Consider the following 20,648-nt stretch of genomic DNA (forward strand, 5'->3'; position numbering starts at 1 on the left):
TAGACAGATGCACTTGTTCCCTGAAGAAAAACCCGGAAGCTAGAAGCTCACCAACACTAACATACCAGATGGAGGTATCGACACCACCACTATGATATTCACAAGGAACACACTAAAACAGTACTAAGCCACAATGAGTAGAGATCAGTGCAAAGCCTTTATTCACACTCCATGCACAGCTTGGCATTCTGGATCCAAGGTCTAGATCTCCACACAGCCACCAGCACCAGAGCAGAGACCACAAGCACAGTGGAGGCAGCAACTACCAGCAGCCCATAGCTCAGGAACTGGGGTGCTGTGGAGAGAAGAGCTTTAGTGAGGGGTCAGACACAGGGAACAGGATCAGACACTCAGCCTCCATCCCTCCTCCCTCACCTTCAGGATGGGAATCCAGCCGATCCAGAGCTGGAAGCTCAGACCCAACCAGGATCACTTCCCCACTGGACACCAGCGCAGTTTCTCTGGAGGAGTCCTGTGCCACTTGAGCAACAGCTCTTCCTGCAAGAGGACAGGACACCAGCATGAGGAAAGGATACACACAGCTGACTGGCGCACAACCGCCCTGTCCCCAGAGAACTCACTCCTCCTGCCACAGGTGGGCACACAGCGGTCAGTAGCGGTCGGCTGGCACACTGCTGCACTACAGTGGATGAACACCTGGAGAGAGCAGAGCAAGGGTCACTGCACAGCCCAGGACCAGCCACCACCTCCTTCCCCACAAGCTGCTCCCTACCTTCTCCTTCAGAGGAACCTGAGAGGCAGGATCCACAAAAGTGAACATCTGAATCATGAAGCGCTGGTAGTGCGTTGGGTACGGCAGCCCTGAGGAGCCACCCACAGGGATCAAGGTGGTCTGGTAGTTGTCACCTCCATAGGGACACCTGCAAGGACAGCAACAGGGAGGGTGAGCCCTGCCACAAGGGGACACTACTGAGACAAGCCAGTCAGAGCCACAGGAGTCAGGTTACCCAGCAACCAGAAGGCTCCAGCTGGGCTGGCTGAGAGGACTGGGAGTGGAAGTGGCCCAGCAGTCCCCCAGGGTCAGGACAATGTTGGGGTCAGCCCTGTTCAAGATGTGGACCTCCACATACACAGGATCCCGCAGCACCTTGGTCACAGGGTAGTCCAGGTCACTGTAGTAGGAGTCATACAGCTCTCCTGAGGACAAGAGCAGCAGTGGGGTTCAGCAGAAGCCCCATACACTCGGCTCACACAGCCCAAGACCTGACAGCTACCTCTTGCAATCCTGAGCTCCACACGGAGAGGTCCTGGAGACACTGCCGGAGGGGGTGGGGAGACCGTGTACACCACAGCCTGCACTGGAACAAGGTCATCGTCTGCATACCTGCACTGGAAGAACAGCCTGGAGAGAGAAGCAGGCAGTCATGGGATCCAGACGGGACCTGGCAAGACCAGAACACTCTGGGAAGCAGCAGCAGCTGCTCACTCACTTGTAGAAACTGTCCCTTGTGATGGAGCCAGCAGGTCCCCCAATCACAGCAAATGTTGAGGACATCATGTTCTCATACACCACAGCACCACCTTCAGCCTGGAAGATGGACACATGAACAAGGTCAGGAATCACTACAGCAGCAACATCCTCAGCTGAAGGATCAAGCCCCTCACCTTCATGCTGGTGCCACAGGCACTGACTGGGAACTGGAACATGGCAAAGCCAGCAGTGGTGCTAACAGGGCCACAGGGGGGACTCCTGCCCCCCTGCAGGCTGACTGAACCCAGGCTCAGCGGAGGGCTGGTGGCATTCTTGGACACGACCACCACAAACTGGCCATCCCTGGTGCACTGGACAGTCACTGGAGGAAAGCAAGAGCTGGTAAACCAAGCCTGTTAAGCTCATCATAGAAGACGCTCAAGATCCCAAAACCCACCTTCATTCCCATAGTAACAGCGATTTTGGCTGGTCAGATCAAAGCAGCAATTTTTAGCTTCACAGTCACTTTTACCGATAGTCAAGTTACCACATGCTATCTTATCACTGTCATTAACCAGGCACTTCTGAACCTGAGCTAAAGAACAATCCAACACCAACAAAAACAACACAAGGTGCAACCCCATCCTCCCTCTAATCATTGACTTCTCCATCGTGAAACTCGGCGAGGAGCTGCAGATAAGCGGCGCTCAGCTCCTGAAATACTCGCTGCGCCCTGATTGGCTGAGGGCGGCGATTGGAGGGCTGTAGGGCCGGAGCGCGCGCACGAGGATTTCGGACACTCAGAGGGTCGTCAGACTCAGCTGATTAATCACAGAGCGTCCTGTTCGACTGGAACGAGCTATCATGCGCGTTAGACCAAGGTCTCCGACTCAAAACTAAATATGTGTGGCGTCTATTGCTTCTTTTAGTGATGACCTCGTCTCACATGATCGTTTCGATCCCTGAATGACTTGTTGTGTTTAGCCAGACGTAGCTCACACGATGCGATGATTGCCGCTTCCCTCTTGTATTAGGCCACGTGAAATCCGACTGCCGCTAGCTCAGATTTTTGTTTTTCCACTTTTCTTTTTACTTTTAGCTAACTCGCTATTAGCGGGAGAGTGTGCAGTTTTGAAATGTTGTTCTGTATTTCCCTTTTTCACGTAGACTCTAGCATTGCAGATTTGAATGCGAAGGTATAAAAAGTAATCATGCTCCCTTTCCTTGTGGTTTTCGGTCTCTTTGCTTCATAATTTTCGCTCAAACACTACAACTACGAAATAGGCAATCAGATTGGTCAAACAGTTGGCGAATTTGTCGCGGCCAGTCCGTTTCGCTCCACTATGCACAGTAGCGAATGTGGGGCTCGTGCGGCAATAGCCAAGAGAATGCTCCTGGGTAGCGCACACGGTGCCTTTTTTTCTGTCGGTCAACACTCAGGGAAGAGACTTTTACAACCCATTCGACAAGAGTTAAACACACACAAGGGCAGTAAGATGTATGACATTCCATGCACAGATCCGAATGGATTTTTAGGCTATCGAAAGAAAGAAAAAGTAGCCCATTTCTTTTATGCCAAACATTCTTGCGATCGATCGGCTGGTCGATTACCCCCGATTTAAAGTGTCAATTTGTCTCGAACTTTCTTTCTATAATTAATTTATAATCTTCAGTTATACATTTTCTAGCCTGTGCAGGGGTCACATTTCGGCGTTTAGTTGAACGTTCATTTGAATATTAATTGAAAGACGCTTGATACAAACACTGCGTCCTTGCGTAAAGAATTAATCGTTTCGCTACTTTATCGACAACGCGTAGAAAACTCGGGGAGATGCAGGAGTACTTGAACAAATTCGTCCGTCGTTTTGGCGCGAATGTTTTCTTGAAAGACCGGTAGAAGCAGACACTCGGCGACCGTAACAGGGGGCAGGCGACTCCCCCGGACAGCAGAGAAGGTTAAAACCGACAGTTCACCGTTTTGTGCTAAAACGCCGGAAGAAAACAGGGTCCATAAAACCACTTTAATACCGGGTCTCTCCCCCTTGTGACCGATATAAAGCTGGATAATAAGATACGGGAGACACCATACGGCGCTTCTCGAAAAGAGTAGGGGTGTAACCCCGGTGTCCTGGCCAAATTTCCCCCCTGGCCTTTACCCCATCATGGCCTCCTAATAATCCCCTTCTATGAATTGGCTACATTACTCTGCTCTCCTCCCCACTGATAGCTGATGTGTGGTGAGCGTTCTGGCGCACTATGGCTGCCGTCGCATCATCCAGGTGGATGCTGCACATTGGTGGTGGTGGAGGGGAGTCCCCATTACCTGTAAAGCGCTTTGAGTGGAGTGTCCAGAAAAGCGCTATATAAGTGTAAGCAATTATTATTATAATATTCACTGCTCCTGGGAAGGGCAGGAACAATCGCTACCAGCACTGACGAGAATCTCGGTCCCTAGCGTCCCCATGTAGTTTCACAGAAACTCCTACATTTTAATCCCATATTCCATGGAACAAAGGGACAGTAAAGTCCTAAAATGCTCTCTGCAAGGATACTGTGGAGATGGCACAAGTGCTCCTGCACTAGTAGGACTCTCCTCCAGGCAAGCTTGAAAGGGCAGCTGTTCCCCCTGATTTGATGTCCCTGCTCTTCTGCCATTGAGCAGATACTAAGGAACAAGCCTGAGACTCCCACAGGAACAGCTGGTGTTCTTCCAAACCGCAGGTAGAGTCTGCTGGAGGAGCTGTAAGAAGAGTGGCCATAGCCTCAGACAGCACAGCATTCATACCCAACCCATACAGATCCCCCCTCCAGCACAGCAAGAAGCAGCTCATGACAAGAGACCCTTTGCAACCAGTTTATTGCTCATTCACATCAAGTCAGTTCATGGGTTTGTGTTGCTTCCTCCTGCGCAGGACTGTCCCCAGCAGAGCAGCACAGACCAGCCCCACCGCAGTCACCACACCAGCCAGGATCACAGCCTCCACAGGCAGGCCTGGAAAGAAAGCACAGAGGAGCCTCAGCAAGTGGGCACTGCCACGGAGAGGGGCCAGCCGACATGACAGCACCTCCTGCCAGTACCTGTGGACTTGCCCTCCTCTGCTCTTAGCTGGGAGCTCTGGCCTTCTGCCTCCACTGGCCTCTCAGCAACCTGCTCTTGCAGCACAAACACGGGACCAACAGTGGCATCAGCTTCCCACTCAGGAGCTGCAACAAGAGCAGGACAAGCCTGGCTGTAGACCACACTGCTTGACCCCCACTTTCCCGAGGAGATCCATGCCATGAGCGGCAGAGCAAGGGTGCCTTACCCCCTGTAGAAGCCAGGTCCCTCCTGCTCCTGCCACCCCAATACCTGGATCGTACACTTGGCACACAGCTCGAGTCACAGCAGCTGCAGACCTGGTCACTCCCATCCACTGATCTCCACCTACAGCAGGGACACAGGGTCAGAGCAGCTCCCTCACCTGAGCACCAGCTGGACACAGCAGCCCCCTGCCTCCTCACTGACCTGCTGCCCTCAGTGTAGCAGTCCTTGTTCAGGGAGTCCACACTCTGGGAAGCAGGAGTCACCTTCAGGTGGCAGGTGATGTAGATCTGCCAAGAGCACGAGTGGATCAAGCTACACCCAGGCCTCCATCTGGGGCTTGTAATGGAAATGCTGTTCCACAACCTTCACAAACCCATAAAAGCAGAAGGATCAAGTACTCACTGAGCTCCTGGCATCCTGATAGAACCTGAAGGCATCCAGCTTCATCTGCAGCTTGGTGTCCTGGGTTCTTGGCATGAACTGCGAGCTGGAGCCTGTGGATTTGGCGTCAGTCAGGCACCTGAAAGGAGAGAAGGCAGTGTAGAACTGGAGAGACGGCAGGTAGTATTCACTAGCTCAAGCCACCCGAGGTCACACCCACCCTTTGTTCTCAATGAAGGAGTAGCTGGGGGTGGAGGTCTGGTCAGGGACCAAGGTGGCCACGCAGCTGTCCACAAAGAGCCGAAGGGGCTGGTGGTTGGCCTGGGTGACGGAGGCTTCGATGTTCAGGACGTCCCCCAGGTAGAACACATTGGAGGACCTCTGGGAGCGCCAGTCATCTGGATGGGAAAGGAACCCCAATCTCAAGCACAGATCCCGTCGATCCAACTGCACTGGCTGTACAGTCACACCGTGCTTCATCTCAGGGGAGACCTACCACTCATGAGGCTCAGGGAGAAGTCCAGCAGATCCTCAGCAGACTTGGTGGAGGTGTAGGGGACCCAGGTGGGCTTCAGGGCATTGCTGCTCACATTGTGGAGCCTAGCACACAGGAGGCAGGTGTCAGCAGGGAGTCAAGCTCCAGGCAGGCAGCCCTGCTGCTCCTCCAGGACTCACCTCATGTAGTGACACTCGATACCCACAACGGCGCCATTCGTTCTCACTATGGGGGTGTTGGCCAGCGGCTTCGGGGTGTAGTTGAGAGAGAAGCTGTACACCAGTTGCTCGTCCACAGTCTAGACAGATCACAGATCCAGTCACCCAACTGCCGAGAACCCGAAGCTGCCCAACGGCAGAACCACTTACACTCAGCACACTGCGACACGCCTGCAGCTCAGCCTCGAAGATCAGGAGCTGCGCCGCGGTGTCCTGCCGGGTGACCGCACAGTCTCCCAGGCTGAGATCCGAAGCGTTGATCAGCTGCCCGGTGCCGAACAGGTCTGTCTTGACCTGCACCACGATCGTACTCTCCCCGCACTGCGCCGACACAGCCCGGATAACCTGCTGCTTCTGCTGCCGTGGCAGCAGAGGCGAGTCCAGAAAGGCGACCCCCTTGCGCCTGATGCCGGATTGGACGTTAGCGCGGGCGCGCCATTGCGCAGCATCACACAGAACTGCGAGGAACAGCAAGGTCAACAGCCGAAAGGCGAGACCACTAGAAAACCACATCTTGAAATGAAAACAACTCGCAAAACCACGATACCTGCTGTTTGCGAGCTCCTTCTTTTTAAAGCCACCGAGACTTTCGCACGTGATGACGTTCAGGTTCGCAGAGTGAAGATTTTCACGAGGACCCGAACTCGGTCAGCTCACACGCAGGAGGACAGGATATGGAATCCACCCCGTGGAAAAGCCATTATAGTTCAAGTGAAGGAGGATCATGGAGACTCATTTCTCCTGAATAGACGGGTCATTGTTTACAGTGAATACTTACGGTTAAACACCGGGGTAAAGTTAGCTTGAAGTTCGAAAACGATTTTGGCACGCCTGTAGCGTTTTCACGACACAAGCTATTGGCTTGTGAACAGCATTCCCCTATCCCAGTGCATAGTGCCACATTAAATAGAAGCACGAGAAAAAGAGATTCAGAACGCAAAGCTGTGTCGGTCTTCTGTGTAAACAATCGGTTTGAAAATCATGGGAGCTGTTTTTAATAAGCTGCTGAGTCAAGAATATTTGAATCTTTCTGCTGTCAGTATTGTGAATATAGTTGACCCTTACCTGAATGAAAACAGGACATAAAGAAAGGGTTTCAGAAATCAAGCAAAACTTTATTCCCGTGCTTACAGTCTGGGTAATTGGAGACTGCGCTGTTCTGCTTCCTATGGTGATATACGGTTTTTTCGCACGAAGCCGTGTTGAGCAGTATTTCTCGCGTTGTGGACGTGTGTACACAGCGGTCCCCCCGGGTTCCAGTTAGTGCGTAATTACGCATCGATGAAAAACCGGAGGTTTAAAAAAAGATAATTAGCTCACTGATAGTTTGATGTAGAGGCTGTGGACATTTCCACAAGTCGTGGTCTTTAAAATGCATTTGGTTTGAAGGCGTTCTGTGCTTCCATTGCGAAGATATGGACAAAAGAATATTCGTGCGTGGTCCAAAAAAGTGCTAAAAACGACAATGTGAAGGCTATTAAAACATTCACAATGTACTTGATACACAAAGCAAGTGTTTTCGTAACCCTAGGAGGTTTCGTGAAAGCGCTACAGGCGTGCCAAAATCGTTTTCGAACTTCCGGCGAACTTTCCCCCGGTCAGTTACACTAGGACACTGGCTGTATTTTGCGGTACGTGCGTCTAATATTTCCTGTTAGAGCTTTTGCCTGCTGGCCACCAGATGTTAAGAATGATCTGATCAGAGGTGAACTAGTGAGAAAAGATAAGACCTGGTCCGAAAACGTCTCACTTTACATACAGTACATCATAAGATCTCATTATTGATTATGTGGGAAAGGTTTGCACAAATGATTTCAATGAATTTGCCGAAAATGAGATATTTCGTGGCTTTAATGTGTCCCTCTAGTGAAAAGACAAACTCGTAGTGATACAGTATTTCCTTCTCCAGATCTGTGGGCAGTGACGACACGTGTTTTGTCCCCCAGCTGAAATGTTGGTTGTGGGGACTTCAGGAGTCAGTCTTCTACAGTGGAAAACACGAATAGCTTTACTTTAAGTCTTCACGATAGCACACACACATTTGAAATTGTTTTAGAGAGCTGGACTGATCTGAAGAGTGTCTATTGGGTTGGACTCCTGCCTAGTGTACATGCAGGGGGAGTTTGCATGTTCAGTTATGCTAGGAACTGGCTCATCTCCACCACTTTAATTGGACGTGGGCTGTAGAGAACTGGGTGAAAGTCACAATCATCTTGTTCATGCACAGCACTAGTCCCCAAGTTAAATCATGGTTTAATTCCTCCTTTGACAGGTAGCTGAAGGAGGAACTAATTGTAATCAAACTAGAAATGTTTGGCTGCCTGGGTCCTGGTGTGTTGTTCTAAAGAACTAGAACAGGAGGGCATTGGCTGAACTCACTCAGAAGGGAGAGGGAGCAAGTTTGTCAACTTGCGCCCGAGGGCTGGAGAGATGAAAGAGGAATTGGTTATGAGCCCTATAGGTATTTCCCCCCTCCCCCAAAGTGCAGTCAATTAGAATCCAGGCCAGTCGAAGGAATATCATTAAGACCACAGACTCCAAGAAAAAGCAGTGGCCAAGAACTAGTGCAAGTACTTGTCTATGAAAGACGGAAAAGCACGGCCATTGAAGAGGCTTACAGGGACATCTTCACAGACACTGAACTACAGCACTTAATGCTGACAGAAGAGGGAAGCATACAAGACAGTACACAAGGGAGTTCAGAACAAGGCCTTTATTCATACTCCAGATTAGGCTTGGTATTCTGGATGTGAGGTCTAGATCTCCACACAGCCACCAATACCAGAGAACAGACCACAAGCACAGTGGAGGCAGCTACTACCAGCAGCCCATAGCTCAGGAACCGGGGTGCTGTGGAGAGAAGAGCTTTAGTGAGGGGTCAGACACAGGGAACAGGATCAGACACTCAGCCTCCATCCCCCTCCCTCACCTTCAGGATGGGAATCCAGCTGACCCAGAGCTGGAAGCTCAGATCCAACCAGGATCACTTCCCCACTGGACACCAGCACAGTTTCTCTGGAGGAGTCCTCTGCCACTCGAGCAACAGCTCTTCCTGCAAGAGGACAGGACAACAGCATCAGGAAAGGACACACACAGCTGACTAGCGCACAACCGCCCTGTCCCCAGAGAACTCACTCCTCCTGCCACAGGTGGGCACACAGCGGTCAGTAGCGGTCGGCTGGCACACTGCTGCACTACAGTGGATGAACACCTGGAGAGAGCAGAGCAAGGGTCACTGCACAGCCCAGGACCAGCCACCACCTCCTTCCCCACAAGCTGCTCCCTACCTTCTCCATCAGAGGCACCTGAGAGGCAGGATCCACAAAAGTGAACATCTGAATCATGAAGCGCTGGTAGTGCGTTGGGTACGGCAGCCCTGAGGGGCCACCCACGGGGATCAAGGTGCTCTGGTAGTTGTCACCTCCATAGGGACACCTGCAAGGACAGCAACAGGGAGGGTGAGCCCTGCCACAAGGGGACACTACCAAGACAAGCCAGTCTGAGCCACAGGGGTCAGGTTACCCAGCAACCAGAAGGCTCCAGCTGGGCTGGCTGAGAGGACTGGGAGTGGAAGTGGCCCAGCAGTCCCCCAGGTTCAGGACAATGTTGGGGTCAGTCCTGTTCAAGATGTGGACCTCCACATACACAGGATCCCGCAGCACCTTGGTCACAGGGTAGTCCAGGTCACTGTAGTAGGAGTCATACAGCTCTCCTGAGGAGAAGAGCAGCAGCGGGGTTCAGCAGAAGCCCCACACACTCAGCTCACACAGCCCAAGGCCCGACAGCTACCTCTGGCAATCCTGAGCTCCACACGGAGAGGTCCTGGAGACACTGCCGGAAGGGGTGGGGAGACCGTGTAGACCACAGCCCGCACTGGAACAAGGTCATCATCTGCATACCTGCACTGGAAGAACAGCCTGGAGAGAGAAGCAGGCAGTCATGGGATCCAGCAAGACCAGAGCACTGTGGGAAGCAGCAGCTGCTCACTCACTTGTAGAAACTGTCCCTTGTGATGGAGCCAGCAGGTCCCCCAATCACAGCAAATGTTGAGGACATCATGTTCTCATACACCACAGCACCACCTTCAGTCTGGAGGAAGGACACATGAACAAGGTCAGGAATCACCACAGGAACAACATCCTCAGCTGAAGGATCAAGCCCCTCACCTTCATGCTGGTGCCACAGGCACTGACTGGGAACTGGAACATGGCAAAGCCAGCGGTGGTGCTAACAGGGCCACAGGGGGGACTCCTGCCCCCCTGCAGGCTGACTGAACCCAGGCTCAGCTGAGGGCTAGTGGCATTCTTGGACACGACCACCACAAACTGGCCATCCCTGGTGCACTGGACAGTCACTGGAGGAAAGCAAGAGCTGGTAAACCAAGCCTGTTAAGCTCATCATAGAAGACGCTCAAGATCCCAAAACCCACCTTCATTCCCATAGTAACAGCTATTTTGGCTGGTCAGATCAAAGCAGCAATTTTTAGCTTCACAGTCGCTTTTACCGATAGTCAAGTTACCACATGCTATCTTATCACCGTCATTAACCAGGCACTTCTGAACCTGAGCTACAGACCAATCCAACACCAGCAAAAACAACACACTGTACAACCCCATCCTCCCTCTGATCATGAACTTCTCCACCGTGAAACTCGCCGAGGAACTGCAAACAAGCGGCGCTCAGCTCCTGAAATACTCGCTGCGCCCTGATCGGCTGAGGGCGGCGATTGGAGGGCTGTAGGGCCGGAGCGCGCGCACGAGGATTTCGGACACTCAGAGGGTCGTCAGACTCAGCTGATTAATCACGGAGCGTCCTGTTCGACTGGAACGAGCTATCACGCGCGTTAGACCTAGGTCTCCGACTCAAAACTAAATATGTGTGGCGTCTATTGCTTCTTTTAGTGATGACCTCGTCTCGATCCCTGAATGACTTGTTGTGTTTAGCCAGACGTAGCGATGATTGCCGCTTTCCCTTTTGTATTAGGCCTCGTGAAATCCGACTGCCGCTAGCTGAGATTTTTGTTTTTCCACTTTTCTTTTTGCTTTTTTTCTAACTCGCTATTAGCGGGAGAGTGTGCAGTTTTGAAATGTTGTTCTGTTTTCCCCTTTTTCGCGTAGACTCTGGCATTGCAGATTAGATATCATGCGGGTTAGACTAATGTATCTGACTCAAAACTAATTTATGGCGTCTGTTAGGGTAACCATATTTTGTTTTTCAAGAAAGAGGACGTGGGGACGAACATCGACACTCGACACATGCCTCCAAAGTAATGAATCTTTATTACTTTTTCTAATCAAAAATCAATTTAAACTCTAATTTTGATTAATCTTCTTAGTAAACTTTTAAACACTTGCAGGGATGCTCTTTCTCTTCCATATTGGCAAACAAGGAAAAAAAATATAGCCCTATTTTTAAAAGTTTTTTTTTCATTTTAACAAAAGTCTTAACATCTGAGGAAAAAATGAGGACATCATAACTTTTGCAATCAATGAGGACTTCTCCTAAATGATCGATTTGGCTCTACCTTTATTTCTATAATTCATTTATAATCGTCAATTGATAATGTTTTAGGCCAGGCGTTTAACTTATTAACGTTCATTTGAATTTGAACAGAAAAGACGCAGAGTACATTATACTGCGTTTTTGCGCTGTATTACTAAACATCGTTGTTACTCTCCCCAACGAGCAGAAAAGTGAGATGTAAGAATATTTCAACATGAATTCGTCCACTGGTTTGGCGCGAATGTTTTCTTGAAAGAGCGCTAGAAAAACACGCGGCGGCTGTGACAGGGGCCAGGCGACTCTCCCGGCCAGCGGAGAAGGTTAAAGCCGCGAGTTCAGCGTTTTGTGCTGAAACCCCGGGGGAAGACTGGGTCGACAAAACCGCTAGAATACCGGGTCTCTCCCCTTGTGAAAGAAACATTCGTTTCCTTGTGACCGGTATGAAGCTGGATAATACGATACCCGTTTGTGAGTAAAATGCTACTGCTCCTGGGAAGGGCAGGAACAATCGCTACCAGCACAGACGAGAATCTCGGTCCCTAGCGTCCCCATGTAGTTTCACAGAAATTCCTACATTTTAATCCCATGTTCTACTGCCCAAAGGGACATGGATTCGTCCAATATACGTACATACACGGTACAGGGAAAATACGGCTATACGTAAAAATACTGAAACGCTCTCGGCTGGGTCTTTACACCCACCTTTGATGTCCAAGAAAGGGATCTGTATGCTAGATCTCCAACCATTTATGTATAATGATCATATACATTAGAATTTCATTCTAGACGAATTAAGGACCACATTTGTGCATCTAAGGTATGCATTTAATAGGTGTATGTTCAACATCTTCTCCTCAATAGATGAACAGCCCTAAAATCCTCTCTCCAAGGCTAAGGTGGAGATGGCACAAGTGCTCCTGCACTAGTGGGACTCTCCTCCAGGCAAGCTTGAAAGGGCAGCTGTTGTTCCCCCCGATTTGATGTCCCTGCTCTTCTGCCATTGAGCAGATACTAAGGAACAAGCCTGAGACTCCCACAGGAACAGCTGGTGTTCTTCCAAACCGCAGGTAGAGTCTGCTGGAGGAGCTGTAAGAAGAGTGGCCATAGCCTCAGACAGCACAGCATTCATACCCAACCCATACAGATCCCCCCTCCAGCACAGCAAGAAGCAGCTCATGACAAGAGACCCTTTGCAACCAGTTTATTGCTCATTCACATCAAGTCAGTTCATGGGTTTGTGTTGCTTCCTCCTGCGCAGGACTGTCCCCAGCAGAGCAGCACAGACCAGCCCCACCGCAGTCACCACACCAGCCAGGATCACAGCCTCCACAGGCAGGCCTGGAAAGAAAGCACAGAGGAGCCTCAGCAAGTGGGCACTGCCACAGAGAGGGGCCAGCCGACACGACAGCACCTCCTGCCAGTACCTGTGGACTTGCCCTCCTCTGCTCTTAGCTGGGAGCTCTGGCCTTCTGCCTCCACTGGCCTCTCAGCAACCTGCTCTTGCAGCACAAACACGGGACCAACAGTGGCATCAGCTTCCCACTCAGGAGCTGCAACAAGAGCAGGACAAGCCTGGCTGTAGACCACACTGCTTGACCCCCACTTTCCCGAGGAGATCCATGCCATGAGCGGCAGAGCAAGGGTGCCTTACCCCCTGTAGAAGCCAGGTCCCTCCTGCTCCTGCCACCCCAATACCTGGATCGTACACTTGGCACACAGCTCGAGTCACAGCAGCTGCAGACCTGGTCACTCCCATCCACTGATCTCCACCTACAGCAGGGACACAGGGTCAGAGCAGCTCCCTCACCTGAGCACCAGCAGGACACAGCAGCCCCCTGCCTCCTCACTGACCTGCTGCCCTCAGTGTAGCAGTCCTTGTTCAGGGAGTCCACACTCTGGGAAGCAGGAGTCACCTTCAGGTGGCAGGTGATGTAGATCTGCCAAGAGCACGAGTGGATCAAGCTACACCCAGGCCTCCATCTGGGGCTTGTAATGGAAATGCTGTTCCACAACCTTCACAAACCCATAAAAGCAGAAGGATCAAGTACTCACTGAGCTCCTGGCATCCTGATAGAACCTGAAGGCATCCAGCTTCATCTGCAGCTTGGTGTCCTGGGTTCTTGGCATGAACTGCGAGCTGGAGCCTGTGGATTTGGCGTCAGTCAGGCACCTGAAAGGAGAGAAGGCAGTGTAGAACTGGAGAGACGGCAGGCAGTATTCACTAGCTCAAGCCACCCGAGGTCACACCCACCCTTTGTTCTCAATGAAGGAGTAGCTGGGGGTGGAGGTCTGGTCAGGGACCAAGGTGGCCACGCAGCTGTCCACAAAGAGCCGAAGGGGCTGGTGGTTGGCCTGGGTGACGGAGGCTTCGATGTTCAGGACGTCCCCCAGGTAGAACACATTGGAGGACCTCTGGGAGCGCCAGTCATCTGGATGGGAAGGGAACCCCAATCTCAAGCACAGATCCCATCGATCCAACTGCACTGGCTGTACAGTCACACCGTGCTTCATCTCAGGGGAGACCTACCACTCATGAGGCTCAGGGAGAAGTCCAGCAGATCCTCAGCAGACTTGGTGGAGGTGTAGGGGACCCAGGTGGGCTTCAGGGCATTGCTGCTCACATTGTGGAGCCTAGCACACAGGAGGCAGGTGTCAGCAGGGAGTCAAGCTCCAGGCAGGCAGCCCTGCTGCTCCTCCAGGACTCACCTCATGTACTGACACTCGATACCCACAACGGCGCCATTCGTTCTCACTATGGGGGTGTTGGCCAGCGGCTTCGGGGTGTAGTTGAGAGAGAAGCTGTACACCAGTTGCTCGTCCACGGTCTAGACAGATCACAGATCCAGTCACCCAACTGCCGAGAACCCGAAGCTGCCCAACGGCAGAACCACTTACACTCAGCACACTGCGACACGCCTGCAGCTCAGCCTCGAAGATCAGGAGCTGCGCCGCGGTGTCCTGCCGGGTGACCGCACAGTCTCCCAGGCTGAGATCCGAAGCGTTGATCAGCTGCCCGGTGCCGAACAGGTCTGTCTTGACCTGCACCACGATCGTACTCTCCCCGCACTGCGCCGACACAGCCCGGATAACCTGCTGCTTCTGCTGCCGTGGCAGCAGAGGCGAGTCCAGAAAGGCGACCCCCTTGCGCCTGATGCCGGATTGGACGTTAGCGCGGGCGCGCCATTGCGCAGCATCACACAGAACTGCGAGGAACAGCAAGGTCAACAGCCGAAAGGCGAGACCACTAGAAAACCACATCTTGAAATGAAAACAACTCGCAAAACCACGATACCTGCCGTTTGCGAGCTCCTTCCTTTTAAAGCCACCGAGACTTTCGCACGTGATGACGTTCAGGTTCGTGGAGTGAAGATTTTCACGAGGACCCGAACACGGTCAGCTCACACGCAGGAGGACAGGATATGGAATCCACCCCGTGGAAAAGCCAGTGTAGTTAAACCGGAGGAAGATCGCGGAGACTCATTTCTCTTGAGCAGACTGCTGATTGTTTACAATGAATATTATAAACTAGGATCTTCGCTATATTTTGCGGCCACGGTATCTAATATTTCCTGTTACAGCTGTTGTTTCTGACAAGATGTACAAAATGAATAAGAAAAGATCTAGTCCCGAAACGTCTGAATTCACATCAATTCTAAGATTATTATAGAATTGAAACTGTGAATATCTCCTTCTGTCAAAATGACCATTGTATAGTTACAGTCTTGTAAATGATAAAACTCCTTCTTTATTTTCGTTCGAATGTTCTTCTGCTTCGCCGATCAATCTGGAGGAAAAGCGCTGGGTGAACGATTTCAAGAATTAAAAGCCTAAAACGGAGAAAGGGAGAAACTCGTCGTGATATTTCCTTCTCCGGATCTGTGTGCAGTGCAGACACGCTTTGTCCCAGCGAACATGTCAGACGCGCGCGGAGCGCAGACAACTGTTCTCACACCTTCCGATTCAGGAGTGAAAGAGGCGCCTGGCGTTGCTGCTCTTTACATTAGGGCTGCACGCATGCTTCTCTGTTAGCACTGCTTTCCTGAAGCTCTGGGGTTCTGGGTTCGATTCGTGGTGGGGTTTCTTCTGGAGGAGTTTGCAAGCTCTCCATTTTCACCCCACCGTCCAAATACTGTACGTGCTGTCACGGTGAACGGCCGGACTAACTCCCCCCCGCACGTCTGATGGTCCACTGTGTGTCGGCTTAGGAACCGGCTGGTCTCCACTTTCTGTTGGGCTCAGTGCTTTCAAGTTCTTTCATGTAGACGAGCTGTTGACAAATCCTACTAATTATTAGTTTTTCTTGTGAAACTCAACTGTGCATCGCCCATTTTTCTTGCTTAAGCCTGTATTTTACACCCAAAAGAAACATGGGTAGCGTCATAGGAATTGTGTAATACATCTATAGATTTTCTAACATTTTTATCCTGTACAATGTTGCAAGGGAAGCTGAAGCCTATCCCAGCAAGCAACAGGCCCAAAGTGGGGTACACCCAGGATGGGACACCAGTCTATTGCAGTGAATATTGGAAGGTAGTGTTGTTTTTTTTTAATGTATCAATAAAACAATGCATTTCTGATACAGTGGGGGTGTTACAGACGTATGCCTAGCTTTACTGTTTCATGTTTCCATGCTATGTTCCTGCTGTAATAGTGCGTCTTCCTGACTACATAGTTTTAAATCAGCACTGCTTCTACGAAAAACCAAGGGAAGGTGTTGAAAAAGTGGTTTTCAAGAGCTCTTCGATGTCAATCATGCGTCACATTTCCAGTTTTGATTTTCTTTCAGATATCTGCTTGAGCATGTACTGTGTCCTCCAGAATTATTGGCACCCTTGGTAAAGATGAGCCAAAAAGGCTATGAAAAATGTCTTTGTTATTCATCAGCTTGATCTTACACTGAAAATATGAGAGAAATCGAACCTTTCGGTGAGGTAAAATTGTTCAAAGAAAAACAATCCTTTTAAGAAACAAACATTTTTCTCAAAAACACACGTGTCACAATTATTGGCACCCCTCCCTTTGCCAAGATAACAGCACTGAGTCTTCTCTTATAATGCTGGATGAGGTGGGAGAACACATACTGTATAAAGGGATCTGAGATCCTCGCTTGTGGACTCTCCTCTTCAGCTCACCCCACAGCTTGATTCTGTGGTCAGTGAACCATGTCTGTGTGGGTTTGGATCATTGTCCTGCTGGAAGATCCAACCACTACCCAGTCTTAGCCTCCTGGCAGAGCAGCCACATTTTGACCTAAACTCTCCTGGTATTTGATGGAGTCCATGATTCCATGATATATAAGAACTGTTCTGGGTTAGTTTGAGAAAAATACACCAAGTATCTCTGTTTCGCATCCATGCGCTTGAAAGAAAAACTTCTGAGATGGACTTCTGACTGCCTTTAAAGGGGAAATGGGAAATATTTCTCCAACAGAGCCACATTCGTCAACGATTGATTGAAAATGAATACCTCGCAAAAATCAAGTATTATGTCCTGGCTGAAAGGAATAGACACCAAGAGTAATGAGGCCAACTCCGACAGATCATGCACACCTGTTGAGATTGCGGAGGATTATACATCGGCCACCGACAAACTCTGCTGCTGAACCTGCTAGTGTTAGCAAGCGTCGGAAGATGGCTACAAGGCGGTACGATCCAAATGATCTAAATTTGGGATTTACTTTGGTCAGTGAACCATTTCTGTGTGGGTTTGGATCATTGTCCTGCTGGAAGATCCAACCACTACCCAGTCTTAGCCTCCTGGCAGAGCAGCCACATTTTGACCTAAAATCTCCTGGTATTTGATGGAGTCCATGATTCCATGTATCCATCCAATCTGTGGGGATGCAGATCTCCCGCAGACACAAAGAAGCAGTGGCAGGCTGGTTGCTGTGCCAATCAGCGCTCTCTGGCTCTGTGCCAGGCAGTGGTGCTGCTTGCGACGTGGTGGGAAAGATTTCTACTGAGATGCTCTAGCAGTGGGCTCTCTGAAGTCCGGCTAGTTAGTTCAGGCTTACTAGCAGAGTTTGTGCACAGGAGAAAAATGACTGCGGGTCCCAGCAGGTCAGGAAGAAGACCGGTCCGTGCCTGATGAAGCGCTAGTTCTGAATAGTGATTCAGCTGTCCACGAGGCTTGCTGCTGATGCTAACTTCGGGTGGATCCTTTGGTTACACGCTGGCAACCTCCGTCCTCGACTCTTAGAGCAAAGGAAAGTCCTGCACTCGGACACACTGGCCGTTACGTGGTGGTCCAGGCTGAGTCTGAGGATGCTCAGGTGGAGCCCTGAGGCTGAATGTCCAGCAGGCGCGCTGCGAGAATCTCCTGCGCTTCCCCAACTGTTCTGCCCTGCAAACCGTTCCCCAGGGGCTCCGTGTTGCCTCTTTTTACCTAGAGGAACTGCAGGTTGTTCATTGGTTCAACGTTTCATGGGCATCAGAGATCCACGTGAGGTTAACCTGCCCTACCAGTTCCTGATTGGCTGATGAGTAACCATGCCCTTAGGGTCGTAAACCAACTTTGAATCAGACTCTGTCTTGAAATCTCAGACTTTAAGGCGCCAGAGATGAACAGTTATTAAGTTTGCTGGAGAATATCAGGAATTGGGAGTTGCTCCTTATCAGGACACTCTATCAGCTAGAACAGTGGTTCTCAAACTCTGGTACGTGCCGCCAGGTGGTAAGCCATATGACCCTGGAACTGTGTTGTGTGCGCTGAAAAATCGGGACGGGTTTTCATATTTTCTATTTTAATACGTGTCCAATACGCAGCCTACGTACTTCGGTACAGCGCTCCGCTAATATTTAAGTGGACACAGAGTTATGATGTAATTCCATACCTCTCTATAGGAATGCATGCTATGAAGTAAGTGACCAATTGTATTTAAAAAAAGCTATCTCCACCGAATAGGGAGGTAGGAGAACGTGCGTGATCTTGGAACACGCCAATCTTGTAAGCATGGGAAAGCGTGATACATAACAGAAAAATATATAAGAATTGTTCTGGGTTAGTTAGAGAAAAATACATCAAGTTTCTCTGTTTCGCATCCATGCGCTTGAAAGAAAAACTTCTGAGATGGACTTCTGACTGCCTTTAAAGGGGAAATGGGAATTATTTCTCCAACAGCGCCACATTCGTCAACGATTGATTGAAAATGAATACCTCGCAAAAATCAAGTATTATGTCCTGGCTGAAAGGAATAGACACCAAGAGTAATGAGGCCAGCTCCGACAGATCATGCACACCTGTTGAGATTGAGGAGGATTATACATCGGCCACCGACAAACTCTGCTGCTGAACCTGCTAGTGTTAGCAAGCGTCGGAAGATGGCTACAAGGCGGTACGATCCAAATGATCTAAATTTGGGATTTACTTACACCGGGACAGAGGAAGACCCAAGACCACAGTGTGTCGTGTGCTGTGAGATTCTCAGCAATAAAAGCATGAAGCCAGCACTTTACTATGAAGCATGCGCTCTTGAAGGATAAGCCTGTTGATTTTTTTCAAAGGAAACTTAAAGATCTGAAGCAGCACAAGTCCACCATAACAAACAGTGCCACTCCAATTTCCAAAGCCCAAGAAGCATCTTACTACTCAAGCTTGCGGATCGCTAAAGCAGGTAAGCCCCACACTATCGGTGATGAACTTTGTTTACCATTGGTAAAAGAGCTGATACTTATTATGTGTGGAGAAAAAGTTGCTAAACAGCTCGACCTGGTGGCCCTTTCGAATGACACAGTCACTCGCAGAATTATTGATATGGCAGATGATGTCAAAAGTACGCTGATAGAGCGCGTTAAGATGAGCAGATTCTTTTCACTGCAATTAGATGAGTCTGTAGATGTCGTCAATTTGGCAAATTTGCTTGTTTACGTTAGATATGAGTTTGAGGGCATGTCGCATGAGGACTTTCTGTTCTGCAAGCCGCTACCATCAAGAACTACAGGAGAGCACGTATTTCAGCTTCTGAATGAATTTATTGAAGAGAATGGCATTGACTGGAAAAAATGCATCGGAGTTTGTACAGACGGTGCTAGAGTGACGACAGGCAGACACAGCGGTGTTGTTGTACGAATTAGAAGAGGTTGCTCCAGACATGAAGTGGGCGCACTGCAGCATCCACCGCGAGGCCTTGGCCGCCAATAAAATGCCTGAGGATCTGAAATCCGTGTTAGACTCTGCTGTCAAAGTTGTGAATTTGATCAAAGCTCGACCAATGAATTCATGTCTGTTCAGTGTGCTTTGTAATGAAATGGGCGGCGAACATGTGCAGCTTTTCCTACATACCGAAGTGAGATGGTTATCAAGGGGCAGAGTGCTCACGAGGCTCCTTGAGCTGCACTCTGAGGTACAGATGTTTTTGCATGACCAGCAATCTCCCTTGGCAAGTCTATTTGATGATCCAGTGTGGCTGGTAAAATTGGCCTACCTGGCTGATATATTCTCATGTTTGAATGAGCTGAATCTGGGACTGCAGGGCTTCTCTTTAACAATTTTTGATGTGTCTGACAAGATCACTGCTATGAAGAGAAAGCTGCAACTGTTTGTTAACAAAATCAACACAGGCGATGCATCTGCTTTCCCAACTCTGGAGAACCACCTGCACACATATGGTGTGGAACTTGATGCTGCTGTTCGAGATGTGATTACATTGCACCTCTTCTCATTGAAAGAACAGTTCTCAGAGTATTTTCCAGTTGAGGCCACACCAGAGTGGATCAGGAACCCCTTTACTGTTGATGCCGAAAGAATACCCAAGAACCTCTCCTGTGCTGAGCAAGAGAAGTTGCTCGAGTCATCATCTGATGTCAGAATTGAAACGACAGTCACCGTTGCATTTCTGGATCCAAAGACGGAGTGAATACCCAGCCCTCTCATTCAAGGCTGTGCAATTTTTGATGCCTTTTGCTACTACCTACCTTTGTGAGAAAGGCTTCTCTGCAATCAAGACAAAGTACCACAGCAAAATGGATGCTGAGCCAGATCTGCAGTTGAAGCTCACTGCCCATCGTCCATGACATTGCAAGGCTTTGCTAAACTAAACAAGCTCACCCCTCTCACTGAAATGGTAAGTGCTCAGTGTTTGTGTTTCTATTTTTATTAGATGTGTATGTGAGAGTGTGCACATGCCCACATGTTGGTCATTGAGATTTGTGGTTCCTATGGGAAGATGACTTGGAGGCGGTACTTGGATGCTTTGGTTTGATCAGTGGTGGTACTTGGTCCAAAAAGTTTGAGAACCACGGAGCTAGAAAAACCTTACTTGTTAACCACATGGAATGGCCTCTCTGTATCAAGCACCACTGAGATGAAAGAGAGAGG

General features: G+C 49.9%; 4 protein-coding genes and 2 long non-coding RNA genes across 6 annotated transcripts; all 6 read right to left on the minus strand.

The window, feature by feature from the left end:
• Positions 1-138: 138 nt before the first annotated feature.
• On the minus strand, positions 139-1,334 carry LOC138237773 (zona pellucida sperm-binding protein 4-like). Its single transcript, XM_069187618.1, has 6 exons — positions 1,253-1,334; positions 969-1,158; positions 734-881; positions 582-657; positions 376-498; positions 139-295 (listed from the first exon to the last, which is right to left on the minus strand). The coding sequence occupies exons 1-6, from the start codon at positions 1,332-1,334 to the stop codon at positions 159-161; spliced, it is 756 nt and encodes a 251-aa protein (XP_069043719.1). The 3' UTR covers positions 139-158.
• A 122-nt stretch (positions 1,335-1,456) lies between these two features.
• On the minus strand, positions 1,457-2,132 carry LOC138233020 (uncharacterized). Its single transcript, XR_011187434.1, has 3 exons — positions 1,890-2,132; positions 1,627-1,814; positions 1,457-1,549 (listed from the first exon to the last, which is right to left on the minus strand). It is a non-coding gene; the product is annotated as an uncharacterized lncRNA (long non-coding RNA).
• Positions 2,133-5,111: 2,979 nt separating this feature from the next.
• On the minus strand, positions 5,112-6,373 carry LOC138237830 (zona pellucida sperm-binding protein 3-like). The gene is made up of 5 exons (XM_069187676.1): positions 5,982-6,373; positions 5,793-5,911; positions 5,614-5,717; positions 5,338-5,515; positions 5,112-5,256 (listed from the first exon to the last, which is right to left on the minus strand). Exons 1-5 carry the CDS (start codon positions 6,342-6,344, stop codon positions 5,127-5,129), a joined length of 894 nt encoding a protein of 297 aa, XP_069043777.1. The 5' UTR covers positions 6,345-6,373; the 3' UTR covers positions 5,112-5,126.
• A 2,156-nt stretch (positions 6,374-8,529) lies between these two features.
• LOC138237831 (uncharacterized) lies at positions 8,530-9,040 on the minus strand. The gene is made up of 3 exons (XR_011189145.1): positions 8,967-9,040; positions 8,761-8,883; positions 8,530-8,681 (listed from the first exon to the last, which is right to left on the minus strand). It is a non-coding gene; the product is annotated as an uncharacterized lncRNA (long non-coding RNA).
• Positions 9,041-9,118: 78 nt separating this feature from the next.
• Positions 9,119-10,510, minus strand: LOC138237774 (zona pellucida sperm-binding protein 4-like; the record flags this gene model as incomplete). The annotated part of the gene is made up of 6 exons (XM_069187619.1): positions 10,261-10,510; positions 9,998-10,185; positions 9,823-9,920; positions 9,621-9,748; positions 9,354-9,570; positions 9,119-9,266 (listed from the first exon to the last, which is right to left on the minus strand). Coding segments are annotated over exons 1-6 (981 nt in total), but the record flags the coding sequence as incomplete, so codon positions are not given.
• Positions 10,511-12,555: 2,045 nt separating this feature from the next.
• On the minus strand, positions 12,556-14,591 carry LOC138237775 (zona pellucida sperm-binding protein 3-like). Its single transcript, XM_069187620.1, has 8 exons — positions 14,229-14,591; positions 14,040-14,158; positions 13,861-13,964; positions 13,585-13,762; positions 13,386-13,503; positions 13,141-13,270; positions 12,758-12,883; positions 12,556-12,671 (listed from the first exon to the last, which is right to left on the minus strand). Exons 1-8 carry the CDS (start codon positions 14,589-14,591, stop codon positions 12,556-12,558), a joined length of 1,254 nt encoding a protein of 417 aa, XP_069043721.1.
• Positions 14,592-20,648: the final 6,057 nt, after the last annotated feature.

Source organism: Lepisosteus oculatus, chromosome 3 (assembly GCF_040954835.1).
Source record: "Lepisosteus oculatus isolate fLepOcu1 chromosome 3, fLepOcu1.hap2, whole genome shotgun sequence".
Classification (NCBI taxonomy): Eukaryota; Metazoa; Chordata; class Actinopteri; order Semionotiformes; family Lepisosteidae; genus Lepisosteus; species Lepisosteus oculatus.

Bases quoted from the DNA above. Each gene is read 5' to 3' on its own strand.
- LOC138237830 (XM_069187676.1), bottom strand. From the start codon at position 6,344: ATGTGGTTTTCTAGTGGTCTCGCCTTTCGGCTGTTGACCTTGCTGTTC. The intron at 5,718-5,792 runs GTGAGTCCTGGA...CCTGTGTGCTAG, and splicing joins ATCGAGTGTCACTACATGAG to GCTCCACAATGTGAGCAGCA. The intron at 5,257-5,337 runs GTGGGTGTGACC...CTCTCCTTTCAG, and splicing joins TCCTTCATTGAGAACAAAGG to GTGCCTGACTGACGCCAAAT.
- LOC138237775 (XM_069187620.1), bottom strand. From the start codon at position 14,591: ATGTGGTTTTCTAGTGGTCTCGCCTTTCGGCTGTTGACCTTGCTGTTC. The intron at 13,965-14,039 runs GTGAGTCCTGGA...CCTGTGTGCTAG, and splicing joins ATCGAGTGTCAGTACATGAG to GCTCCACAATGTGAGCAGCA. The intron at 13,504-13,584 runs GTGGGTGTGACC...CTCTCCTTTCAG, and splicing joins TCCTTCATTGAGAACAAAGG to GTGCCTGACTGACGCCAAAT.
- LOC138237773 (XM_069187618.1), bottom strand. From the start codon at position 1,334: ATGACCTTGTTCCAGTGCAGGCTGTGGTGTACACGGTCTCCCCACCCC. The intron at 658-733 runs GTAGGGAGCAGC...TGCTCTCTCCAG, and splicing joins AGGTTCCTCTGAAGGAGAAG to GTGTTCATCCACTGTAGTGC. The intron at 499-581 runs GTGAGTTCTCTG...GTCCTCTTGCAG, and splicing joins GCCCACCTGTGGCAGGAGGA to GAAGAGCTGTTGCTCAAGTG.